The sequence below is a fragment of the Scomber japonicus genome, chromosome 8 (genome assembly GCF_027409825.1).
Source record: "Scomber japonicus isolate fScoJap1 chromosome 8, fScoJap1.pri, whole genome shotgun sequence".
NCBI classification, from domain to species: domain Eukaryota; kingdom Metazoa; phylum Chordata; class Actinopteri; order Scombriformes; family Scombridae; genus Scomber; species Scomber japonicus.
Window position 1 is genome coordinate 9,985,100 of NC_070585.1, and position 22,814 is coordinate 10,007,913.

At 41.8% G+C, this 22,814-nt stretch overlaps 2 protein-coding genes across 2 annotated transcripts in view; one reads left to right on the forward strand and one right to left on the reverse strand.

Moving 5' to 3' along the window:
- Window positions 1-34: 34 nt before the first annotated feature.
- hdx (highly divergent homeobox) lies at window positions 35-7,770 on the reverse strand. Its single transcript, XM_053323309.1, has 11 exons — window positions 7,042-7,770; window positions 5,011-5,172; window positions 4,524-4,670; window positions 3,027-4,226; window positions 2,885-2,941; window positions 2,606-2,752; window positions 1,686-1,884; window positions 1,518-1,597; window positions 966-1,067; window positions 640-762; window positions 35-555 (listed from the first exon to the last, which is right to left on the reverse strand). The coding sequence occupies exons 2-11, from the start codon at window positions 5,074-5,076 to the stop codon at window positions 268-270; spliced, it is 2,409 nt and encodes an 802-aa protein (XP_053179284.1). The 5' UTR covers window positions 5,077-5,172; window positions 7,042-7,770; the 3' UTR covers window positions 35-267.
- A 3,342-nt stretch (window positions 7,771-11,112) lies between these two features.
- si:ch211-26b3.4 (connector enhancer of kinase suppressor of ras 2) overlaps window positions 11,113-22,814 on the forward strand; it is a 55,682-nt gene continuing 43,980 nt past the window's right edge. Inside the window, exon 1 of the mRNA XM_053323308.1 lies at window positions 11,113-11,176. Coding sequence (XP_053179283.1) covers window positions 11,113-11,176 — 64 coding nt within the window. The remainder of the gene's footprint in view (window positions 11,177-22,814) is intronic.

Here is a 22,814-nt window from a genome sequence, read left to right on the forward strand (position 1 = left end):
ATGAGAAAAAGTCACAGACAGGTTAAGTGAGAGGTCATTTATTGTTCTCTCTGGACTGGACCAGAGCAAGGCGAATGATATGCAGTAAAAAAAAGGCATTGTCAGCCCAACAGTCATAGTGAAGTATCAATCCACAGGCACTGGGCGTGGAGCATGAGTTTATCAGAGTGTTTGTGTTAATGTAAGATCATATAGTCCAGCTTCTGTGTGGAGTGTGGAAACATCTGTACGAGCGTGTGCGTGAGTTGATGTACATGAAAAAAAAAGTCACTCTTGTTCTTGGACTGCTCCCTGCATTTGCTCCTCTGATGCAGAGGGCTCAGTAACTTCAGTTGTCAAACCGTCTTCGATTATGGTGACCAGTGGGACGTTGTCGTTGGCTGGCGCGTGCGGAAGGTCGACGGCGCTTGCACCGGCCGCCGGGGACTCGTCGTGGTTAGAGGATTCGTCGTGGTTGGAGGATTCGTCTTCTGACATAGCACCGGGCTGAGTTCCTCTCTTCACAGTCATGTCCCAGTCCTGGTCTGAAGGCTGAGGTAGACTGGCGATAAGTTCCTAAACACAAACAGAGGACTTCAGGTTATAAAATGTCCTTAAAAATGCTGATTTTCCATTAAAAGACATTGCTGGGTAAAATACCTGCTGTCTCTCCAGATCGTTATTCCTCAAAGCGCTCAGCAGGCTCTTGGTGAAGCTTGCAAGCTCCTGGTATCTTTCTTTTTGGTTCTCTAGCTCATGCTCTAAGAACTGCACTTCCTCATGCTGAAAGGATTCAAAACAAAAAGTTAATTCAGAACCTGACAGTTTTCATTTGGCATTGCAGCCATTCTTCAATCTTGGCACTTCTCCCATACAGACTAGCAAAAACACCTCAGTTTGAAGAAAGTAACTGTGAAGAATTACAGCCAGTTTATGCTCGGCATGTGTGTATGTATGTGTGTGTGTGTGTGTGTGTGTGTCTTCACCTTGAATTCCAGCAGGTTATGCATTTGCTCTAATTCTGAGGCCACCATTTCACCATCCTCATCGTCTACTTCTTCTTCATCCTCGTCAATTACTTCGATCTTCTGTTCAAAACAAAGTGATTAGATCAAATGACTTAAAACAGAGGTAATGATAAAGTGACTAAAATATGACAAATGTGTGTTCTGAATTGTGTTTATTTTATTTCTTGTGTTCTATTTTTATTATTTAATATATTACATAAACACTAAAGCTAAAAAAGCTACAGAATCCAAAAAAGTAAGTGATTACAATATGACTAATTGTGCACCCCTACACTATTAATGCGTATTAATATGAATCATAAATAAGCCCTGACAGTAAGCCACCATGCAGAATATCATATCATAACTCATTTACACCTGTGACGTGCCATATGTGATTGATGACGCACAGCTGAACAAGTTCCGATCCATTTTATTACATTGAGCATGAGTCCCATTCCAACTAGGGGCCATCCCTATTACAGGCTACATTTAATGAGGCTGTGTTGTAATAGAGAAATAACACAGTACCACATTATTGGCCAGTGGAGCAGCAGCGGTTACATCTGTTCCATCTTCTCCGTCTCTATGTTGTGAGTCGATGGTGCCATCTAGACGAGAGAATGCTGCATTAATACTGAGACAACACAGTTTATACAGAGGTGGGTGTTAGTGTATCTTGTGTGTGTGTGACCTCACCTTCTGACAAGCACATAGATCCCCCATCATTCATGTCATCTCCAAGGTCAGCTGTTCTGAGCCGCTCCTCGTCGGGGCTGAGCGACCCCGGAGATTCGTTTCCTGGGGATGAGGTTGTGAATACAGCAGGCCCACCTGTAGGTGGAGGGATTTCAATACCCATCAGACGGTACTTCCTCCGTCTGTTACTGATCCATGTCTGCCAGTCACAGAGAGACGGAAAAGAGAAAGAGAGAGAGAGTGTCACAGCTGTGGACAACAATCTATTATACTATTACGACTAACCTTCAAGGATATTTTTTAACAAGTGTGATGACTGTGAAGGTAAGCTTGAATATACTGCTATACAGTAACCACATGTACCCACTACTTGATATATATATGTATCACATTAAGACTCATCTCAATTCGTTTTAAGGAAGTGTTTAGGTAGCAACGTTTTTAATGAATGACTGAATGATATAAAGATGATCCTAATACTGTATCTTTCTGTAGGCTTCTGTCTTCCTTGCAATAAATATCCTAGTAAGTGAGATGGCAGTGGGTCATGTGTGTGTCAGGACTGAGAAACTATATTTAGTCCATCAGCATTCCTACCATGGCCCTGATATAGAACTGCGTGACTTTTCCCCAACTTTGTGTAAGTACATTAGAAAACTTCTATGACCTAGAAAAGTTCTCCTGTCTTGTTTTTCCTTCGGTTCAAAAGGTTGATAAAAGTCAAGTGGTCTTATTTTCTCGAAATGTCACAGACCAGACAATGTTAGAACAAGCTAAAAACTTTCCCAGTCTACAAAAGGCCTCTTATGTGTCAATGATGCTGCAGAAATTCGATGCCCACGGGGGAACCTATACTTCAGATTTCTCTATCATTCTCTTCACACTGGGAAGTATACTCTTACCCTGTGGAGCTGCTTTACCTTGACTATTTCAGTGTCTACATTGAGCTGGTTGGCTGCAGCAGTGATCTTTTCCCTGCAGACTGAGCCCAGGCTGGTCATGCCTCGGTCCCAGTACCGCTTCAGCTGGATGAGATCCCCGTCACTGAACTGGGTCCGATCCTGCAGCTGAACAACCAAGAAAGGCTCTAGGTCTACAACAAGTGTGTGATAACCAGACAGTAAAACCTGGTACCTGCAGATGTTCTCCTATTCTATACATGTAAAATATTGCTGTTGGCTTCACAAAACAATACTCACTGTTCTCTTTCTGGAGTTGCTGATAACCCAGGGGGCGGCGCACACACCGATCGAAGCCTACAAACAAAGACAAACACAATTAGTTTAAGTCTTTTCGATTTGCTTTTAGAGACTGCAGCAGAAACAGTTAAACATCACTTACCTGTGAGCTGGATTCCCCTGTGAGTGAGGTCTGTGCTGTGAGCGAGTAGCTGCCCTGAAGAGCTGTGTTGCTGTGAAGAGGTGCGAATTTGGAGCTAGTCATAGGAGGTGTGTGGCTTCCGCTCGCCTCAGACGGTGACGTCTGTTCCCTGTGGATGTGAGCCTGAGCGGCCATATTTGCCAGTTCCTCTTCCCTTTGCCACTCATCTTCTTCATCTGCGGTTTCCATGGCGATGGAGAAGTCATGACTGGTGTCCAGAGGATGGGGCACCAGTCTATGACTCTCCTGAACTCTCAGAGTAGACGTGAGTCCCGACACAAGTCTATCCCCCTTGCCTCTTTCTGACAAGGTGAAGTAATTCTGGATACGAGGTGTCTGTTCAGAGGCAGGACTGGAGGTTTGGACTGGGAGGGAGACCCGAGTCTTCTGTGGGGCAGGTGGTTGAGGTTTGGATTGAGGTTTGGGCTGAGGCTGAGCCTGGGACTGGGACTGGGACTGGGAAGAAGAGGACCAAGGGCGGGTTTGCGCTGTACCGTACTGCCTAGTCCAGCTGTGAGGTACCACCCCTGCTCCGGCACTTACCCCCGCCTCCACGAGAGACAGATTCCCCTTCCCAACTGCAGTGTAGACTAAAGGCCCTGAGGCGGATGTGAGGGATGGCAGGTTCTGAGAGAGTGACACCAGCTTGCCGCGGAGGGGTGAGGAGCTGGAGCTGGAGCTGGAGCTGGTTTTGCTCTGCAGGACCTGGTTGATCACAGACGAGGATAGGTGCGTTGAAAGCGCGGAGTCTGGCTGAGGTGGCGGGGCTGCGGGTTTGGGTAGGGAGCGAGGGACGGAGTTGAGAGAGTAGATCCCGGTCACTATGATGTCATTGTTGTTGTTGTTGTTGTTGCTGCTGCTTCCGCTGCTGAGGGGGGAGGAAGAGGAAGGGGAGGAGGACGATGACGAGAAAGAAGGGAAGGATGACGATGGAGGGAGTAGGTGCGCACGATTCTGGATGTTCCGCGGCATAGTCATTTCAGCGGGGAGTAACGCCCCCGCTGCCAGGCCATGATTGGACAGGGAACCTCCGGCTAATGTGTGATTGGTGTGATTGGACAGTATTCCCCCGGCGAAGCCGTGACTGGGTAAGGAATGAGACACGCCTCCATTCAGCTCTATCTTGGAGGCGAGCTTACGTCTTTTGTTGCCAACCCATGTCTGCGGGGAGATGAACAATCAGCTCAGTAATGTCGCTTTTAAAAACATTCTGCAATATGCTGGAGGGACTAATTCAGCAAAATGAGGATGATGATTCATGGCTCGGCACGAGACGCAGGCAAAAAAAACCCCACAGACTCACTCCACCGTCTAAATTACTTACCCTTGTCACCACAGCATAACAAGGGCATCCCTCATTAGAAACACATTGGTGCAACACAAATCATAGTAAACTCCATCACACACACACACACACACACACACAAACACACACACACACACATTTTATGGGCTTACCCGCACAACACTGAAGTCCAGTTTGGCCTCCTGAGCACATTGTAGTATTAGCTGGAAGCAAGCTTTGCTCTGATTGGTCATCCCATTATCGTAGTAACGTTCCAGGATCCTCTGCTGTTCAGCTGTGAACACTGACCGCAGGTTCATCTGAAAAGACAAGCACAAAGATAAATAACCACTACCTCAAAAAAAACCAAACTTACTGTTACATCACAAAGTCACTCACCAGAGCTCACAGACAGATAACGGCACATGATTACATCAAAAGCTTTTACTTTAAACTGATAAATTCATGACGCTTGCGCAATTTCCTCTTTTTCACCCCATGCACTGCAAGATTTTGTAGCCACCAAGTCTTTTTCACAGCACACTTGTCACAGTAAGAAAAACATGTAAGTAAAACATGTGCTTTGTTTACATGCAAGTACTCAGTTTGTACAAAATCACGTCATCTTCTTTAAACTCATCCAGTACTTTATATACTCACAGTCTGCAGGCCACGCCTTTGCGGCCACGCATCCATTCTGCTAGCGGATGGGAACGGGGCAGCCATTCAGCTCACAGCAAAACCTCCATATTTCTAGGTTAGTGCACTTTTGATTGTACTCATCCTGTCTCAGTGCACCTGGCACACTGCTGGGTAATGTGGCTGAGGAGACACCAAAGCAGAAGTAAATAAAGAGTGTGCAACACATCCCTCATGCCACCTTGTTAGGAGCACATTTCTACACTAAGAAAAAAACAACAGAAGACTGGCTTTTCTAGATCAGAACTGAAACTCTCAATAATTAGTTTGTCATGTGGCACACAACTGGTCAAACTTGTTGTCATGTGATGTTAATTAGTGATGCACTAATCTGACCTTTTCAGTCCTGATACCAATACTGATACCTGGGCTTTGGGTATCAGGTGATATTGAGTGCTAATCTGATACCAGTGTTTAACTAATAAACTGTATGTCTCACTGTTTGGAAGATACTGGGATTATTGTCTCATGTGTAATCCAAAATCAGACTTGACTTACATTTACAAGACACTTATAGTACATATAGAACAACTTTATTGTTAGACCAAGGCGTTTGGGCTCGTGGATAATCCTGATAAAAGCCACAACCTGAAATATGATGGTCTAACTATAAAGTTGATCTATATTCTACAAGTGTTACTGGAGTTTTGACATTTTCAGACTATTTTCCCTTTTGTGTGCACCTTGGAATTAGGTGAAGTTGTGTCAGAAATCAATACTCTGCTTCTAAAACAAACTGTAACAAATAAATAAATCAATACAAATGTACGGAATTGTTATTTATCAAAAATAATGGTATCCAATAGCAGATCAACCCATTGTTATTGACACCCATTCCAGCTATTTGAGTCAGCATCAGATTAATATTGGATATCAGTATCAGTGCTTATCTAATATTAATTCATGTGAAGCTGGAACATACAACAAACTGGAAGCTAAAACTGTCACAAACTGATGATAAAGCTACTATGTGCATTTCACGTTGTACCTAATCAGACATTACTATGATAATCACATCAAACTATTTAAATAAGTTTTATAAGTTGCAATAAAGAGATTTCAGTTCAATTACAACTCATATCTGACTTTGTGGCACTAGTAAAGCTTTATTTGACTTGTAATAATCACTGTAGTAATGATATCATCAGCTTTCAGTAGACTTTTCAGTTTCCTCTGAAATATTCACAAAAACAGATGTAGGTTTACTCAGAAAAACTAAACTATATTCCGTGTTGCTCCCATCATATGATAAACAATACAGACACTCAAAAGTTTAATAACAAACTCTTTTTACTCATTCAATGTTAGTGAGACACAACAGAGGATACTGGAGCAAAGTGTGATAAATAGCTCATTCAGACACACAGCTCACCTGTATTACATCCGTACATTGAGTCAGCTGATAAAACGTCTTGACTCATAGAAAACTGAAAACTGAAAACTGTGATGACGAAGTTTTGAAAATGGTTTCGGATAAAAGCATACGGGAATGTTGTGTGACCAATAAGCATCCAGCAGGGTTATTTTGCCAGGCTGACTGCGCATGGCCACAGTCAATATGGAAACATTACGGAGAGAATTACCGAACAAAATAGTGTCACATTAGTGTACTACAGAGGCAAATATCCCGACAGGAGACCGAGAAAAACAAAAATTCAGCACAGGAAGCGCATGCCGTAACTTTCCGACTGAGAACCACACGGTAAACAAACTGGGTAAGCCCCGCATAGACGCTGCTGACACGGACAACACACACAGCTCATGTTAGCTTACAGGCCCGAGCGGCCATATCTGAGCCAGCTAGCGTTAGCCAGCATTAGCTTAGCATAGCTTCCCTCCAGTGGTGAGCTGTAGCTCAACTTTTCCTCCAAATGTGTGTTTTCCAGACCCGGGCATGGCCATGCTCGCTGAGCCAGGGGCTGCAGAGCGGAGACACACAAACGCACATCCGGATAGACCCGAAGAGATAACAACAATCACTTTCCTACTCACCATTTCTGATGGCAAAATCAGACGGACGCTCAAATTCAGCAGATTTCTCCAGCAGTCAGTCCTCTTTGCTAGACAATGAAATCAAAACGTCCGATCATCAATTCTAATCATGATTGTGACGTATCTGCAGACAGGAGCCAATGGGAGCTCGAGATCATCGCTGGAGAGGGTGAAAACTGAGCAGGGTGGTCCCGCCCACCGGTGACTGTTTAGAGGGCTGCTGGAGGAGGAGGTCACAGGCATGCAACAAAGTCAAACAGGCCCTGCAAACTGCTGTGTCCCCTTCCACTGGATTACCTGAAAGGAAAAAAAAGTCTGGTTCAGAATGCTGGGACCACAGTCTGGACTAAAAGTAAGAAAGTGGATCACATCTGTCCACTGCTGAAGACACTGACTACCTGTATGTGCCAGGATTGATTTTAAAGTTCTTTGATTTGTTTATAAAGCTTTAACCATAATCCTACCAACATATTTAACATGTAGGGACTATCAACTGGGGCCCCCCAAGAATAAACTACTGTAAGAAACAACAATCATAGCAAAAATAACGTATTTCTTCTCAAAACATTATTAGTTATGCAATTAATGTAATCGGAACAAAAACAGATTATTATTATTTTGGGAAAGTTATAGTTTCAATAGCTACAAATTGAAGCCTTTAACCCAAGTGCAATTATTCTACAAAGCCCCCCCCCCCCCATGGTGTCTAATACTTCACATCATGACTTACTGAACTGACAGCACTTTATACAAGTTCAACCTTGTGCACTTTATTAATGTGTTGTACTTTATTGTTAATATTACTTACTGTTTTTTGTAAATTTATTTAGCGGTGGGTACCCCGGTCTGAAGGATTAAGGTTAAATCTTGCTGTTCCCCACATTAGAGATCTTTTATTTTATGTTCCAGCCAGATCACTGAGGTCTGTGTTGTTTTAATCCTGCTATGTGAGGCACTTCAGGCTGCGTGTTTGTATGAAAGGTGCTATGTAAATGAAGTTAAGTTGAGATTTTACAAAACGTATTAAAAGACATTGAAGTTGTGCCTTTAAAAGGGGAGCTCAGAGGAACATTGCGACATTCCTTCTGGTCTTTGGCCTGCATACCAATACAAGTGTGGAGTAAATAGTCAGGATTTACTGCTGATCATATCTACCCTCACTTTTTATTAGGCTGGTGAAATGTATTGTTTGTATTCACTGAATAAGACAGTAGTCTCTGCTGCCAGCTCTATTTGATTCATCTGCTTTTGCTATTTTGACCAACATTTTATCTACACAAGTCCAAATTCTTCAACAAAAAGCCAACTTTTGAAAGCTGACTAACCACATCAAACTACATGTGTCTTCATTATCTGAATGTATAAATTAAAAAAAAGTGTTTGACCACTGTAAGCTTACAACCTTTACTCCCCCTGTGTTTGTGGTTTGTGATTGTGAACTCAAGTTGTGAACTTGTTGTTTAGTTGTGTCAATAAAGTTATTGCAAAACTTTTTTAAATGTTTTTTTTTAAAAAGGCCACAGACATGGAAGTGCCCAAACATTTCCTCATCCTCTGAGTATGTCAAAGTATCCTTTCAAGTGTTTTTAGTGTGGTCTGCCCCTAAAAGTACAATACAAAACAATACATTACAATGCAATAAAACAGTTATGTATGTATGTTTAATAATCCCACTAGAACTGAGCAGCTTGTACACACCAGAATCATCTGGTTTATTGCCAAGTGGTTTTGCATACAAGCAGTTTGCCCTGGTGTAGCAGTCAAAGATATACACAAAATGAAGTAATCCTAAATCTAAACTATTACATGACAAAGCCACCATGAATTGCAAGGGTATTGTTAGTTAATCACATAAAATACTGACATTGTAAATCTTGTTTAACCTGCTTTTTCAATACTATAGTATGTAACCATTTGAAGTGTTTTTTTTAATTCATGTTGTAACGACAGTATATGTAATACTGTGTTTATATGTATATTACTCTATTTCTATACATGTCTTCATCCTATAATAGGCTACCCTGCACCTTTACCAATTAAGACTGAGTAGCCCACTTTCAATAGACACTGCTTTATACAGTCTAATAGCTTATAGACATGTTAGCTGCAGTGTGGCTAACAAAAGAGACAGACAGACAGACAGAGGCTATAAGAGCATGTGTGAAGAATTAGGTAACAGTAATCCAACATGAGGTAAATGGGGCTATAATGTTTTCTCCTCTTTGGCTTCTCAAGTCATTATGCATGTCACTTCTGTGTATTCAATAAAGAAGGTTACCACAATGTGTGTTGTGATGTCTTCCTGCTTGGTGTTTGTGTGTGTGTGTGTGTGTGTTAAATTAGAGATTTAGATTAAAATGCACATTCCTAGTGTATAAACACAACTTTGTAGATGCCCTCACTGATAGCACATCATGCTCACTAATGATGATAATGGCTGTTGTTCATTCAAGTTACTGTCACAATTTTATTTTTATGTGTATCTTTTTTTCTCATTTAGCTTCTGTTTAATTTTTTTTTTAAATTTGAGACAAAAAGTTCAGAAAAGTGTATGAAACATGTACATATAACCAGTTTCACACATACAACATAAATAATTGTAAATGAGCCCTTTAAACTTTGAAGTCATCATAACTAGAGATGCAATTATTAGTCCACTAATCACTTAGTCTATGCACAGAAAATTAGTCAGCACTTTCAATAATCAATCAATAATTTTGAGTCACTTTTAATGAAAAATATCAACATTCTCTTTTCTCGTTATTATACTCAACATGAAAACAAATCTATAGGCATTTTATATGCTCTGGTTTCATTAGACACTGAATATATTTAAACTGTTGGTCGAGACAAAAGACATTCAAGGTTGCACATGAGGCTTTATAAATCAAACAACTAATTGAGAAAATATCAGTCGATGATGAAAAAGAATCATTAGTTTCATCCCTGAGACCTGTCTATCTACCTTTATATCTCTAGGCCTGTGTGTATGAGCCATACACATTTACCTGCTGAACTTTCTTCATCTCCCTGTGTATAAAGTAGACCTTATGAGAGACGTGGTGGCGTGTGTGGAGAGGGTGTATGGAGGAGGGGTTACTGCCTTAATCCATGACGTCACCTGTGTCCCAGGTGCGCAGCAGGGGGCGCTGTTCCTCACAGCTGAGCCCATGCACACACCAGCAGCGCCTGACAACTGATGCTGATTTTTCTCATCCATAGATGGTGAACTTAAAAAAAACAAAAAAGCAGCTGACATATAAGCCTACCTGTGAATGGACACAACACAACACATTTTCAGTATAGGCAAAGATTAATGATGACAATGATTTCATTTATCCTAGTTAAATCCCTAAATACCTAAAACATACAATTTCTGTAATATGAATATACCTGTTATTCAATGGTGAGTTTTTAGTGGTCCTAACATAGCCTATTATGTATATGTGATGTATTTTAAATGATGTCTAATTTAATTTAAGTTATTTTTGCATCAAGCCATGTTCTGTTTCCTTCTCCCCGTATACATGTGTGCATGTGTGCGTAAGGCAGCGAGAGGGGGGGGACAGAGAGAGATCCTCCCTATATGGTGTGCGTTGCACCATTCCCTGGTCTGTATTATGAGTGGTGGCCCTTGTGATGCTGCAGCGAGGCGGGCGGGAGGAAAAAGAGGAGAGGGGAGGGGTCGCTCCATCCCCTCGCGCCCACCGATTCCACTTCTCACAGCGCGCGGGCTGCTGGCGGGAAGGCACGAGGAAAAGAGAGAGAGAGAGGGAAAGGGAGAGCGAGTGTGAAAGAGAGCGAGAGAGAGAGAGAGAGAGAGAGAGGAGGGAGGGAGGCAGGCAGAGAGCGTGTGTGTGCGTGTCTCTGTGTGTGCGCGTGGATTGCACCACCGCATCCCGTTCACCGTTTCTGCAGGCGGCCATGCTCTGATGGAGAGAATAAAACTGACAACCCTTTCTTTTTTCTCAGATTTAATCACCGCCGTGTCATTCCAGATGTGACTGACAGGTCGTTTTATGTCGCCCGCATTGAGTCCTGTGCCGTTAATCTCGGAGAGACTGTGACACCATGGCTTTGGTTATGGAACCTATAAGTAAATGGACACCAAAGCAAGTACTGGACTGGATGAAAGGTAATGTTGGATCCCTTCTTTGCATCAGGCTGTTAAATGTTCATGCTGCTTGTGGTTAGAATGAGGAAGAGGAGGAGGAGGATGGTGATGGTGGTGGGGGGCGAGGGGGTGGGGGGGAGGTGGGGGTGCTGATGGTGAGCAGCGAAGGGCCACACTGTGTGCATGTGTGTGTGTCCCCGATCCCAAACCGTGCAGGCTGACGTATGATTTTGACCGCTGTGAACAGACTACTGGGAGACAGATTAAAGTCACCCAAAGTGGAGTCAATGCGTTTGAGCCGGTGCAGTGAAATGGATGTCCCCCCCAAAGAAAGCAGGGAGTGGAGGCTCAGCATTCTGTCATCTCGCTTGCTTGAGAGCGCACCCCTCGCAAGCCAAGCCTATAGGCTGATGCTGCTGCTGCTGCTGCTGCTGCTGACTCCATCAGCACCAGCATCAGCAGAATACGTCTCATCAATGAATGTGGAAGATCTGTCATCATGCTCCTTGACTCACTGACACATGCTGTAAGCCCGTATCACCACTCACCCTGAGTGTATATATGTGTGTGTGTGTGCCTATGTGTATGTGCGCGTGCGTGTATGATTAATGTAGTTAGCTGCATGCACTCCCCCACCCCCCACCCCCCTTTCCCCCAATGCCAGCCGTACAGTCAGTTTCAGCACCGTGGACAGCGCAATGCCTCCTGCCATATAAGGCAAACGCACCGATCATACTCGCTTGTTTTTGGTTGCTCGCTTTGCTGGCAAGAGATGTGTCCCTTCAAACAGACAGCATGAATGAGTAATCACTAATCATGCGTGTGTGAAGGAGAGAAGTGTGTGTGTGTGTGTGTGTGTGTGTGTGTGTGTGTGTGTGTGTGTGTGTGTGTGTGTGTGTGTGTGTGTGTGTGTGCGTGCGTGTGCGATGGAGGAGTGGTTGGAGCTGTTCTCACACACTCCAAGAGCCGTGAGAGAAACTGTGGTAGGCCTATTGACAGACAATGGAAGTGGGGAGTTGGAAGGGGGGGGGGGGGGGGGGGGGGTTAGGGGGGGTGTCCGCAATCCCTATACTTAGGAGAATCACTACTTGTGTGACCACCCAGTGTGATAGATGCTGCTTGAGTGTCTGTGTTAATTACACTGATCAAATGTAGCGTTTTTAATCAACAGATTTCCCTAAAAACTCCATATTCCTACATGTGTTTTAAGACCACTGAAGTTCAATTTGCTTTTTATCTTAACATGCTAACCTCAGAGATTAGAAGTCAAGGTGGCTGACAGACAGACCCTCAGTGGACACAGTAGGAAAGTATTTGGGATGCTTATGGTGACGTCCCTGGTTTTATAATTGCTCTCCTCAGCCACAGTATCCTCTGATCCGTGGAGTAGGAAGATGCTCTGCCGCTGTACCCTTCATTAATAGATGCTGAGTTGGAATTTGATTGGAGGTTTCATTAATGTTGGGCCAAATGTGCTTAGAGTTTTTGCACAAAATGGAAATGCAACTGACTTATTGACCAAAGCGTGAGACTTTTGCTCGAGCACGACAGTCACTTCTAGCCGAGCGTGTGGTAAATTACACTTTCCTGTCGTGTCAAAAAAGGCTCCAGTGTGTGCTGCCAGTACAGGACCAGTAAATGGAACACTAGTTAAATTATGAATCCGTCAGTCCCAAAAAGCCACGTGCTAAAATACAATCCTGCTCGTGCATTCAATCGAAGGTAAAACCCACAATTTCTCCTTCTATTCCAGAAAATTCAAAACTGACGATGCACATCAGTATGACAATTAAAGTTAAAATCTCGAGCCATCATCATCATAACATCACCACTGGATGAATCATTTTTGGGCATGCTTATTTTCTCTGCTAACAAGGAACACACATAATATGAACATCAGTCATTTCAGCTGTTATGCTCCTCAGTCAATGGCTGTGATAGTTATAAAATGACCACAAAGTGACACCAATGTTAGTTACAGTGTCATTTAAAGGTGTGTTAGTGAGTGTCACGATTCAAACCTATTTGAATATGGAAAAAAAAGGAATGATATCTTATTATTTACCACTCATGCTAAAGATTTAAGAGGTTAAACACTTTTAACAAACATTTCATTCTATGAGTGACTACAGACAAAAATCTTTACATTTGGAACAAACTCTGAGGCCATGGTCTTCTCATAAGTGCTTCCTTATGTGGAAAAGAGTCTTGGCCTCTTCCAGATGAAGAGCTTGTGCTCAGAGATTAATTTTCATAGACACTCGCAAACATCTCGCACTGTTGTCCTCGCTCCTGTGAAGCTCTCTCTCCCTTCCTGCGGGGCTTCAAACACAGACCCTCAGTGGCAGGCTTATGCTAAGATCTTATTTTCTTATGAATAAAGTAAAAGGCGGAAGGCTAGTATTAATCTGCACGCTTACACAGGCTTCACTTTGGCCTCTTTTTCTGGAAGCTCTTCATCTCTCTCTCTCTCACGCTGATCCAAGTAGTGTTGTGCCACTTTTAGGGAGCAGTGACATTGAGACCTCCTTTAGAAGTACTTAAGTGATTTCTCTTGCTTACCATGAGAGAGAAATGTACTTAAATGTGCCGAGATATAAGACACATGGGTTAGGATAGCAAGCATTCTGTCCTCACCTACATGTTTTAGACAAATGGTTATTAATATTATTTCTCACTGGTCATATAGTTTCTCATTCCTTCATGATAGAAATGCTGTGTGTCTTTGGAGCAATTGGAGCAACATAGGAACATCTTTATTTTATGAGGATGAGAGAAAATCAACAAAGGTTTCCAGTCAGGCGGCAGAGCCAACTGTCATCATCTCAGCCCCCATGAAGTGTGTGTACTACCCACAGAAGTCCCAAATATTTCAAAAGATCATCAATATTATGAACAGATATCACAAGATTTTCACAGTTGTTACCCACTGAATATGAGAGCAAGAATCGCTTTATTGAAGTAAGACTTATTTAATTGAATTTTTCCCTAAACTTTCTGATCACACACATTATACATAAATGAGGGTATTGATTTTTCTACTTTATGGTGCAGCTGGGTAGTTTAATCTGTAAGAATGGATCATATTTTAGCATATGTTGTTCATATGAAAAATATTAGTCTGCAAAGTGAGTAAAGTTGTAATAAGTATAAAGTAAAGACATAATTGAGCTTAGAACAAGTACCTACAATTGTACTTAAGTGCAGTACTTGAGTAAATATACTTTGTTACTTTCCACCAATTGATTTTGGTCAGTGAGGACTTTCTATAAATAGATTCTTCTGCTGTATTAGCGCTATTTGCCTTCCTGTTGGCTGTGTGACATCATCAGCTTGAATCAGGTCTGGTGACATTCATCAGTGGAAAATATTTAGGACTGCACTTTTTAGGAATCCATCCTTCACCAGCAGAGAGAACAAAGTTAAAATGATCAGATTTATCCAGGTCCTCCAGACAGCAGTTCTTTTTCCTCAACAGTCCAGTCCCGTCACATGAATGAGTATAAAGACGGGATACTCTGCAGTCCTATAGAGAAAACCTGACACAGCTCGCTACCAGGCCAGGCAGACTATACAGTATCTCTCACTGCTGTAGAAGTAAGGACTGCTCAAGCAGCAGAACACTGGTGAGGCTCACAGAAAGATGACTCATCAGCGTTTGTTTTGATTTGAACACCCACACCGGAGGAGTTTCCTCTAAGTGTGTGTGTGTGTGTGTGTGTGTGTTGGGTATGTATCTACTTGGGTGTGTGCAGACGCAATTGATGTGTAAAGTATGACGTGTACAGATCTGCGCTTATTGTGAGGCAACAAAGAAAAATGGACTTCTCCTCTGCTCTTGGTGTGGTGCACCTCATAAGATCAGCCTGTGCTTTCAGGTGTACGGTATCAGCCTGCTGCTGAAGCATATGTTGACAGGAAAATGAATACAGCAGTTCATTTTCCTGCAGTAATCTCTCTTTTCCTCTTTGAGTGCTGATGTACTGGAGCTAAAGATCTAAATAGAAAGGTGATATATGACAGTGCAGGGGACAGTGTATGAATTACATCATGAGATGTTCAGAACTTATCAAAGATATTAATATAAAAGTGTGTAGCAGTGGTTTGACAAGGAAAATGAGAGACTGTATGGCTTATAAGTGCCTAACACTACAGCACAGGAACAAGAAATACTTTATTGTAGTGTTAAAAGAGTCCTCTAGATGTTATTTGGTTGTTTGAGTCTCCTGAAGTGAGCAGGACCATGTTTACTACCATTTCATACTGTGTCCCCCGATTAAGTCTCCTGCTGATATGGTAGGAAACTGTGTTGGAAGACACGCTTTTCCTGGCTCTGACTGTGTGCTTGTTGTAGTTTCAGTTGCATTAAAGATTTAAGAGTGTGCCTTATTATGGGGAAACACACACACACACACACACACACACACACACACACACACACACACATAGAGGAAACTCCCCCAGTCCTCAATTTTCGCCCTCCTACACAAGTGATGCATGCACTGCATAAGAATGCACATGGATGGATGCACTCAAAGAATTGCACAGGTTCACTCATATGTGTAAATATATATATATATATATACATGGTATGTATGTATGTACGCACACAGACACGCACGCACGCACACACACAAAAACTAGGGAGCAGGAGCTTTAAGTGGGGCATCGGTAGTCATGGAAACCAGATTGGATCGTGTTGGAGTCACAGCACATGTCATAAAACAGGGGAAGGAGTATCACATGCATATGCCCAATCCACATCCTGTATGCCTCTACACACATTTAGACACATAACGAGGCGCATACGTGTGCAGCACTTAATACACACACACACGCACACACACGCACACACACACACACACACACACACGCACATTCTCTCCTGTTTTATGGCCCCGAGCAGAGAGAAAAAGAGGGAGGAGAGTGGGGATATAGATTCAGAAATGGGAGGCATGGCGCAAAATGAAGAAAGGCTGAGGAGCCTGAGATGGGGGAGGAAACAAGGGGAGTGGGCAAGGGGAAGGGTGGGCATGACGGAGAACGAAGGGGAGAGCACAGAGGCAATGGCAGAGCAGTGCGGAGAATGAGAAATGCAGTGGGCATCATATCAAAGCACCCCGGTCTATCCGGCCGCCCAGACAGAGGGGCCTGTGTGTGTGTGTGTGTGTGTGTGTGTTGATGTTCACATGTGTTTTACTGGGTCGATTTTGCACCTGTTGTTCCGGGAGCTGCAGTTTTATCACCCCATATATTAACGTCAAGCAAAGTTTCTCAGGCTGGGGCTCAGGACAGGGACCTCACAGGTGATTGCATGATACACAGATGGGCTGTAGAGATTTTCTGGATGTAGAAAAAAACTGTATATATTTTTTTAGAAAGTCAGTTGTTGGGTTTACAAGCCAGAAAATGGTGAGAAACCCTGACTTAAAGGCTTAAACTAGATGTAGAGGTCTTAGAGGTCTTATCCTATTATAGGATGACTATCTAGTGTTGAGTCTTCGTTTTAGTGTACAGTAGCTGTCAGCACTGCCAAACATATTGCAAAGCTAGCTAGTCTGTTAGAGCTCAGACCAACAGCTGGATTTACGCAAAAGTTCAGAATCATCTTTTATTTGTTCTTATGAAGCAGCTTAGTGGCATTTTGTTTTTTTAATAATTTATTTTTGTCTTTGAGGAATATGGAATTTCAACACTGTATACACTGTATGTATGTCTTATAATACTAATACACAAAATAAGGGGAACCAATTCAAGCAACTACAAAAGATTCCTAGAGGATCCTATTAAGTGTGGCTACACATCTTAGTGTTTCATGTCAAATGTCAAAGCTGTAAGCATCCTGACAGACAGGTCTCATCCTTTATGTTATCAGTTCTCTCAGACTCTGGGAAGCACTCGAGGGAACCTTTGGCCAGCAAATATATATTTAAGAAGTCTCTTATTCCAAGTGCAATCCCCATGTTAAGCTAAGAAGCTATGTTTTTATTGATGATTTTATGTACAGGTTCAGACATTTTATGAACATATTCAGCTTGGAATAATGATTTGTGTCTGATATGCAAACATGCAGTTAGCAAGTTAAAAATCCTTATGACATCTACTTCTACTTCCTTGTTGAAAAATACATACTGTATAAATGCATAATGTATATGCAAATATTTTTCATATCAAACATTTAACTGCTGGAGACAGCTCAATCTCACTCTATGTGCAGTTTGATCATTCTCAAGTTTCATGTGTATGAGCTGCATACTGGTCAAACTCAGTGAAGCTCAAACATCCAACTGAAGGAACAAGAAGAAAAATACATTTTTGAGTTTAGGGAGACTTGAAGGGTTTTAGTGTCTAAGCAATTTCTTGTGACCATATTTTTTTCTGTATGTTACTTGTTGTATATGTTACATGTTCATGTGCTATTAAAGGCATTTTTCCATTCTGGCAGGCAGTAAAGTAGCGTTCTACTCTATTCTTAAGTTGGTCGACACATCCAGAAATGGAGCATGTTTCTCTCCACTCATTTAATGTAGGTCCAATATTCACACTTATTTTAGCTCTGTTTTACTCTCCACCAAATCCTGAACACAATATATTAATCTTTAGCTGCTTTAAACTTTTGCTGTCTTATTCTGCGCAGGTAGCGTACAGTGGGTTTATCAGAGCTGAAACCAGCTTCCTGTTGCAGCTGGAGATGATGGTGATGAGAGTGATGAGAGGGATGAGAGGGTATTTAAACAGTTGTGATGGACCCTGTCACCAAAACAATGAGCCGAAAAGAGATGACAGGGAACTATAGAGTCAGGTGATCATTCTCTGGATGATATATTTTACATTACACACATTTTTTCTTCATTATTTAGTCCATTCTTAATATATAAATATGGATTATAGCAGTTTAAAGAGATCATGAGAGGGAAATTTCTGTAAATGTTTTGAAGGAAATGTGAAGTTGACATAAAAGTGGACATTTATTCTTCTTCTCTTCCCAAATTACAGTTCAAATTGGATTTCCTTGTATACTGTTTGGGGTAGAACACGGATAGTTAGGCCATGTAAGGTAAAGTTAAAGATTATGTTAACATAGCATTTCAAGTACGACTGTAGTCACTTCAGATTGTCTCGGGTCGGTTAGATCCTCAGAGTGGAGCTCTGCCTCTGAACTCCCTGCAGCTTCCTGGTTGACCCTGTTTTTCTTTCTTTCTGTTTCTTTGGATTGCCTCTTGACACCTCCCCTGCAAGCTGCATTTCACAGAGGAGGCTGCGGTGCACTTGAAAGCTCATATACCGGCGAGCTAAAATGCCACGGTCTTAAGAATATTCTGTCATGATGTGATGAATATTTCACTGTAGGAATATTTTTAGTGAGTGTTGTGTCTTTTTCCTCGCACTCACTGAAGCACTTACTCCAGCTGGAAGCTCACAGATGGGGGCAAGGCGACAAGACAGAAGTCCTCGCTGCTTGCCGCCGCTCTTAGCCCAGCCTCCACTCCTGACCCGAGCATGGTCTCAAAGGAGAAGCCAAAAACAGGTTTGACAGTCTGATTTTTAGCTGATGTTAATGGCCAGACGGCAAAGTCACTGCTCGGAGACTTTTTCAGTTGCAGCCATATTCAGCTGTAAATGCAGTCTTTTTTATTGTGGCTTTCAACACGCTTTCAGTCAGAGTGGAACATAGGCTACAGTATGTGTGTATTTATTGTGTGTGTGCTCCTTCTGGCTCCTTAGCCTAGCATCAGTGCAGGATCCTGAGGGGCAGCAACTGCTGATCCCTCTCTTCTGCTCAGTGGCCTCTCTTGCTGTGGTTGCAACCTTCGCGTTTCCAATGGGGAGGGGTCTATTTTACCCAGAAAAGAAGAAAAGATAGGAGGGTATTCTATGAAATGTGGATGAAGCTGTCATCATGAAGTGCAAGCTCAAGCTTCATCACACTGGCATTTAGTGATGGTCAGGATCAGGGGATCCTTCAGTGGTTCTTGTAGAAAGAAATACATTTTAGTCATTAAAAATGTATTTGTCCCACATTTGAAAAACAAGAACCGGAAAACCTAGTGTGTTGAAGGTGGGGTTCAACAGCATTTCTTTTGAATCTAAATCCAGCTTATCTACAGTAGTTACAGTCACTGAGGGTGAAAACACAAGAAAACCTGATGGCTTATTTTATATTCACTGACAAATCTAAATGGTCTAGCTTTCAGTATTTTTAAGCAACAACAGGTCAAACATGAAGGTGATTTGATACATCTCAGAAATTGAAGTTTTGCCATACAAATTATAAATTGTATTTTCTATTAGCTGCACCACTAGTTGATTATTTTGCAGTTGTTTGCCTGTAAAAAGATAAAGAAGGGATTTAAATAAAAGGTGCACACAAACTTGACGCGCCACATGGTTTGTTACACTGAAGTTGTCCATGGCAACTGTTCTGAAAAGGGCGGGTACGCTGAAAAAATACTTGGCAGGCTTACCAGCTGGATTCACGACACTGATCAATGACAATCACATAACATGAAGCCTGGCGTGATGGATTCTTGCATGATCTTTGTGATGTTGTGATCTTGCCAATCCAGCTGTCTCGCTAGGTAAAGACAAAAGTGACAAAAGCACTGAGCTGACTCCACTTCACAAATCCAAGCACCGCATAAGAATTCAGGATGTTTTGAATACTTTGACATCTGACATCATACAGTATTGACAGCTACTAACGAACCAGTTTTTCCTGACAAGATTACATATTTTATTATACATGCTATTTAGCTATGACTACCTGAATGATTCGTGCAGTGCTTTTTGCTAATTAAAAATGAAAGGAGAGGTAGAGAGAGAGAGAGAGAGAGAGAGAGAGATAAAGAGAGTTGGAGCTTCAAAAATGAGGGTTTTTACAGACTCCAGCTATCAGAATCCGGCACTTCTTTGTGACACTTTCGTCTTATGATGATTCTAAAAATGACTATTATTCAGCATTAAAAAGTAGTGTACAGAAATGAAATAGCACTTAGAAGTCAGGAATGTGCAAGTGTCTCAAAAGAATTTAGGTACAAATACAGTGATTGGAAAGACAGTTGACATTATCCTGCATGCAGTCAAAACTCTGTACATCAAAACTGTCTTTCACTGTTGATTATAACAGAAGATCATGAGAGATATGCAGGCAATACCTCGGTTCAGCAAATGTTCAATGCGAAGCTCCTGGAACACAGCAGGAAAAAACTATATTTACAGGAAACACACTTTCCTGCCATTGCCACATGAGCAGCTGCCTCTGTAGTTTAGTGACTCCACACACTGTGGAAGCTGCTATAAGCACAATTCCACCTATCTGCTGTTAAGCTATGATAAAATATCTTATTCCCTAGTCGGCATAGCTCCCAGGGGAAACTAGCAGAAGCTTATGACTTCATTACACAGGGAGACACTTCTGACATTACTCGTGCAAAAAAACAGATTTTTGGTGATTTCAGCCGCATGCAGGCTTGAATTTGTTTGACTCTTATTACACCGCAAGGCTGACTTCAGCATGGAGTCAGTTTTCACATTTCCTGCAGTTATGAATGCAGTAAACGGTTTGATGTGAGAATTTAGGCGGACGAACTAAAGTATTTGCTACAGATTGCTACAACAGATCTTCACTAATAATATCTGCATGATTTTAATATCATTTACTGTCTGGCTTTGTGCAGCACTGACAAACCTCAACCTTGTGTGTTAGTTTGTGTTTGTGTGTGCGTGTGTGTGTGTGTGTGTGTGTGTTTGTGAACACCATGTGCTATTTCCAGCTGGCATATGAACTCAGCAGATGAACCCAGATCAGCTGTTTGTCCTCTAGGGGAGGCATTCTGACTCATCTGATTGGCTAGCAGCTGTGTGTCACAATGTGTATATGTGTGAATATATGCTTGTATGCTTATGCGTCCGTTTGTGTGTGTGGGAGTATCTATGCGTGTGCTTTTGCGAGTACGCGAGCAATTATTTACATTTATTTGACACAACAAATCCCGTTGTTTTTTAAGGCGAAAGGCCACTAAATGCATCGCCATTTACAGTAACACATCAGAACTCTATGAATGTGTGCGTTGAAGAAGTAGGACATAGCTTTAGTCAGAGGCTTTCCCAGAGGAAGCAGCGGTAGTCAGCCTCTGCCTCTTTGATTCTTTATTCATCACCTCTTTATATAATTTATATACTTTACATACTATTGTAGATGGAGAGAGGGAAAAAGAGAGTGGAAAAAAGGAGCAACAATTAATGACTGGACACCTGGAAAAGGGCAGAAGTGGTGACTAGAATAAGAAATGTGAGAAAGTAATTCCACTTTTTCTACCTGCGCAGAATGTTGAATGTGCAATGAAGATATTATACTGTCATCATCTCACAAATATAGTCAGATATTGCATTTGCATTATGATGACTGAAGCCATAATGTGCCACGGTCTATGACACGGCTACTATTAAAAAGTGCTTCCGTGCCTCAGAAGGAGAAGCCGGGGTGTAAATGGAGAAGAGCAAATGTGTCTTTCTTTCGTATGCGAGTGTCGGGAGTAACATATTCAGAAAGCCTAGCTGCAGGGCTGCTCTGCCTCCATGTTCTCTGCTCCTATAGCTGCTGCACATCCACTCCACTTGTGCATGTCTCCGCCAATACTGGTGATGATTTATTACGCTACACTAGAGTCTTTTCCTACTTTAGTAAACATTCTGCGCACAAGGAAGGAAAGGAGGGAAGAAAACAGCTCTTTTAAATATAACACTGGAATGCAGCACTTATTTTCATTTTCTTTTCTTTTCTTTTTTTTAACAATTTGTCACCAAGAACATTCTTGCAGAAAATGCAAAACTCTAAATATTATTATCACAGAGTGTTTTTATTTGACTGAACAGCAGGGAATGAGATTTTTTACAGCTGTTTTCAGAGCAAACACATGAATATTTTAAAAAATGCATTATTCTCAATATGTTACATGTTGTGACCCAGTGTTAATATGCACTGTATGACACATGCAAACTATGCACATTGTACTAGCAGAGAACAATAAGACACAATACATCGCTTATTTAGTCAATTAACAGGAGCCAGAAACAATGTGCAACTTTGATTGAGAGCAGATTGAGACTTTGATATTGCCTTTTGTGCTGGACTGGCAACACATTAGTAGTAATTATATAACATTTTAAATGATGAAGTTGATTTTATTGACATCTTTTGGAAGTGAGAGAGGCTGCATCTCATACATTTTGAAGCTGTTGTATGTATAAGACATCTTTATGTTGTATGTTGTTAAGTGGTGTCCTCAGATTAAAATACCTCATTAAACATGCACATATAAAAACATGTAATCATCTCAGCCGTCTTCATTCCACATGTAAAAGCTTTTAAATACTTCATATAAAAATCTGTACTTGAGATCATGAGATAGCACTGTATTATCATATGTGAAGCACATGCTAGCGTGGGATATGTGGGGTTTTCCATAGGGAATATATTCCATTAAACAGTTTTCACTTGTGGTGCTACAGGGCAGAGGCTCTTACGGATGTGATAGATTTAAAATTGCTCTGCTGTGCTGTATGTAACACGATTGTTTGTCTGTGTCAGTCAGAGCAACAGTAGGCCTATATTTTGTCGGTTGTGTCCCATGGCATACCAGGAGCAAGATCCCTCTTC

What these genes read in the sequence shown, in the direction of transcription:
- hdx (XM_053323309.1), bottom strand. Translation starts at nt 5,076, where the DNA reads ATGGCTGCCCCGTTCCCATCCGCTAGCAGAATGGATGCGTGGCCGCAA. An exon ending in CTCCACTGGCCAATAATGTG is followed by an intron (nt 1,068 to 1,517) that starts GTACTGTGTTAT and finishes TGTTTTGAACAG; the next exon opens with AAGATCGAAGTAATTGACGA. An exon ending in ACGATCTGGAGAGACAGCAG is followed by an intron (nt 556 to 639) that starts GTATTTTACCCA and finishes GTTTGTGTTTAG; the next exon opens with GAACTTATCGCCAGTCTACC.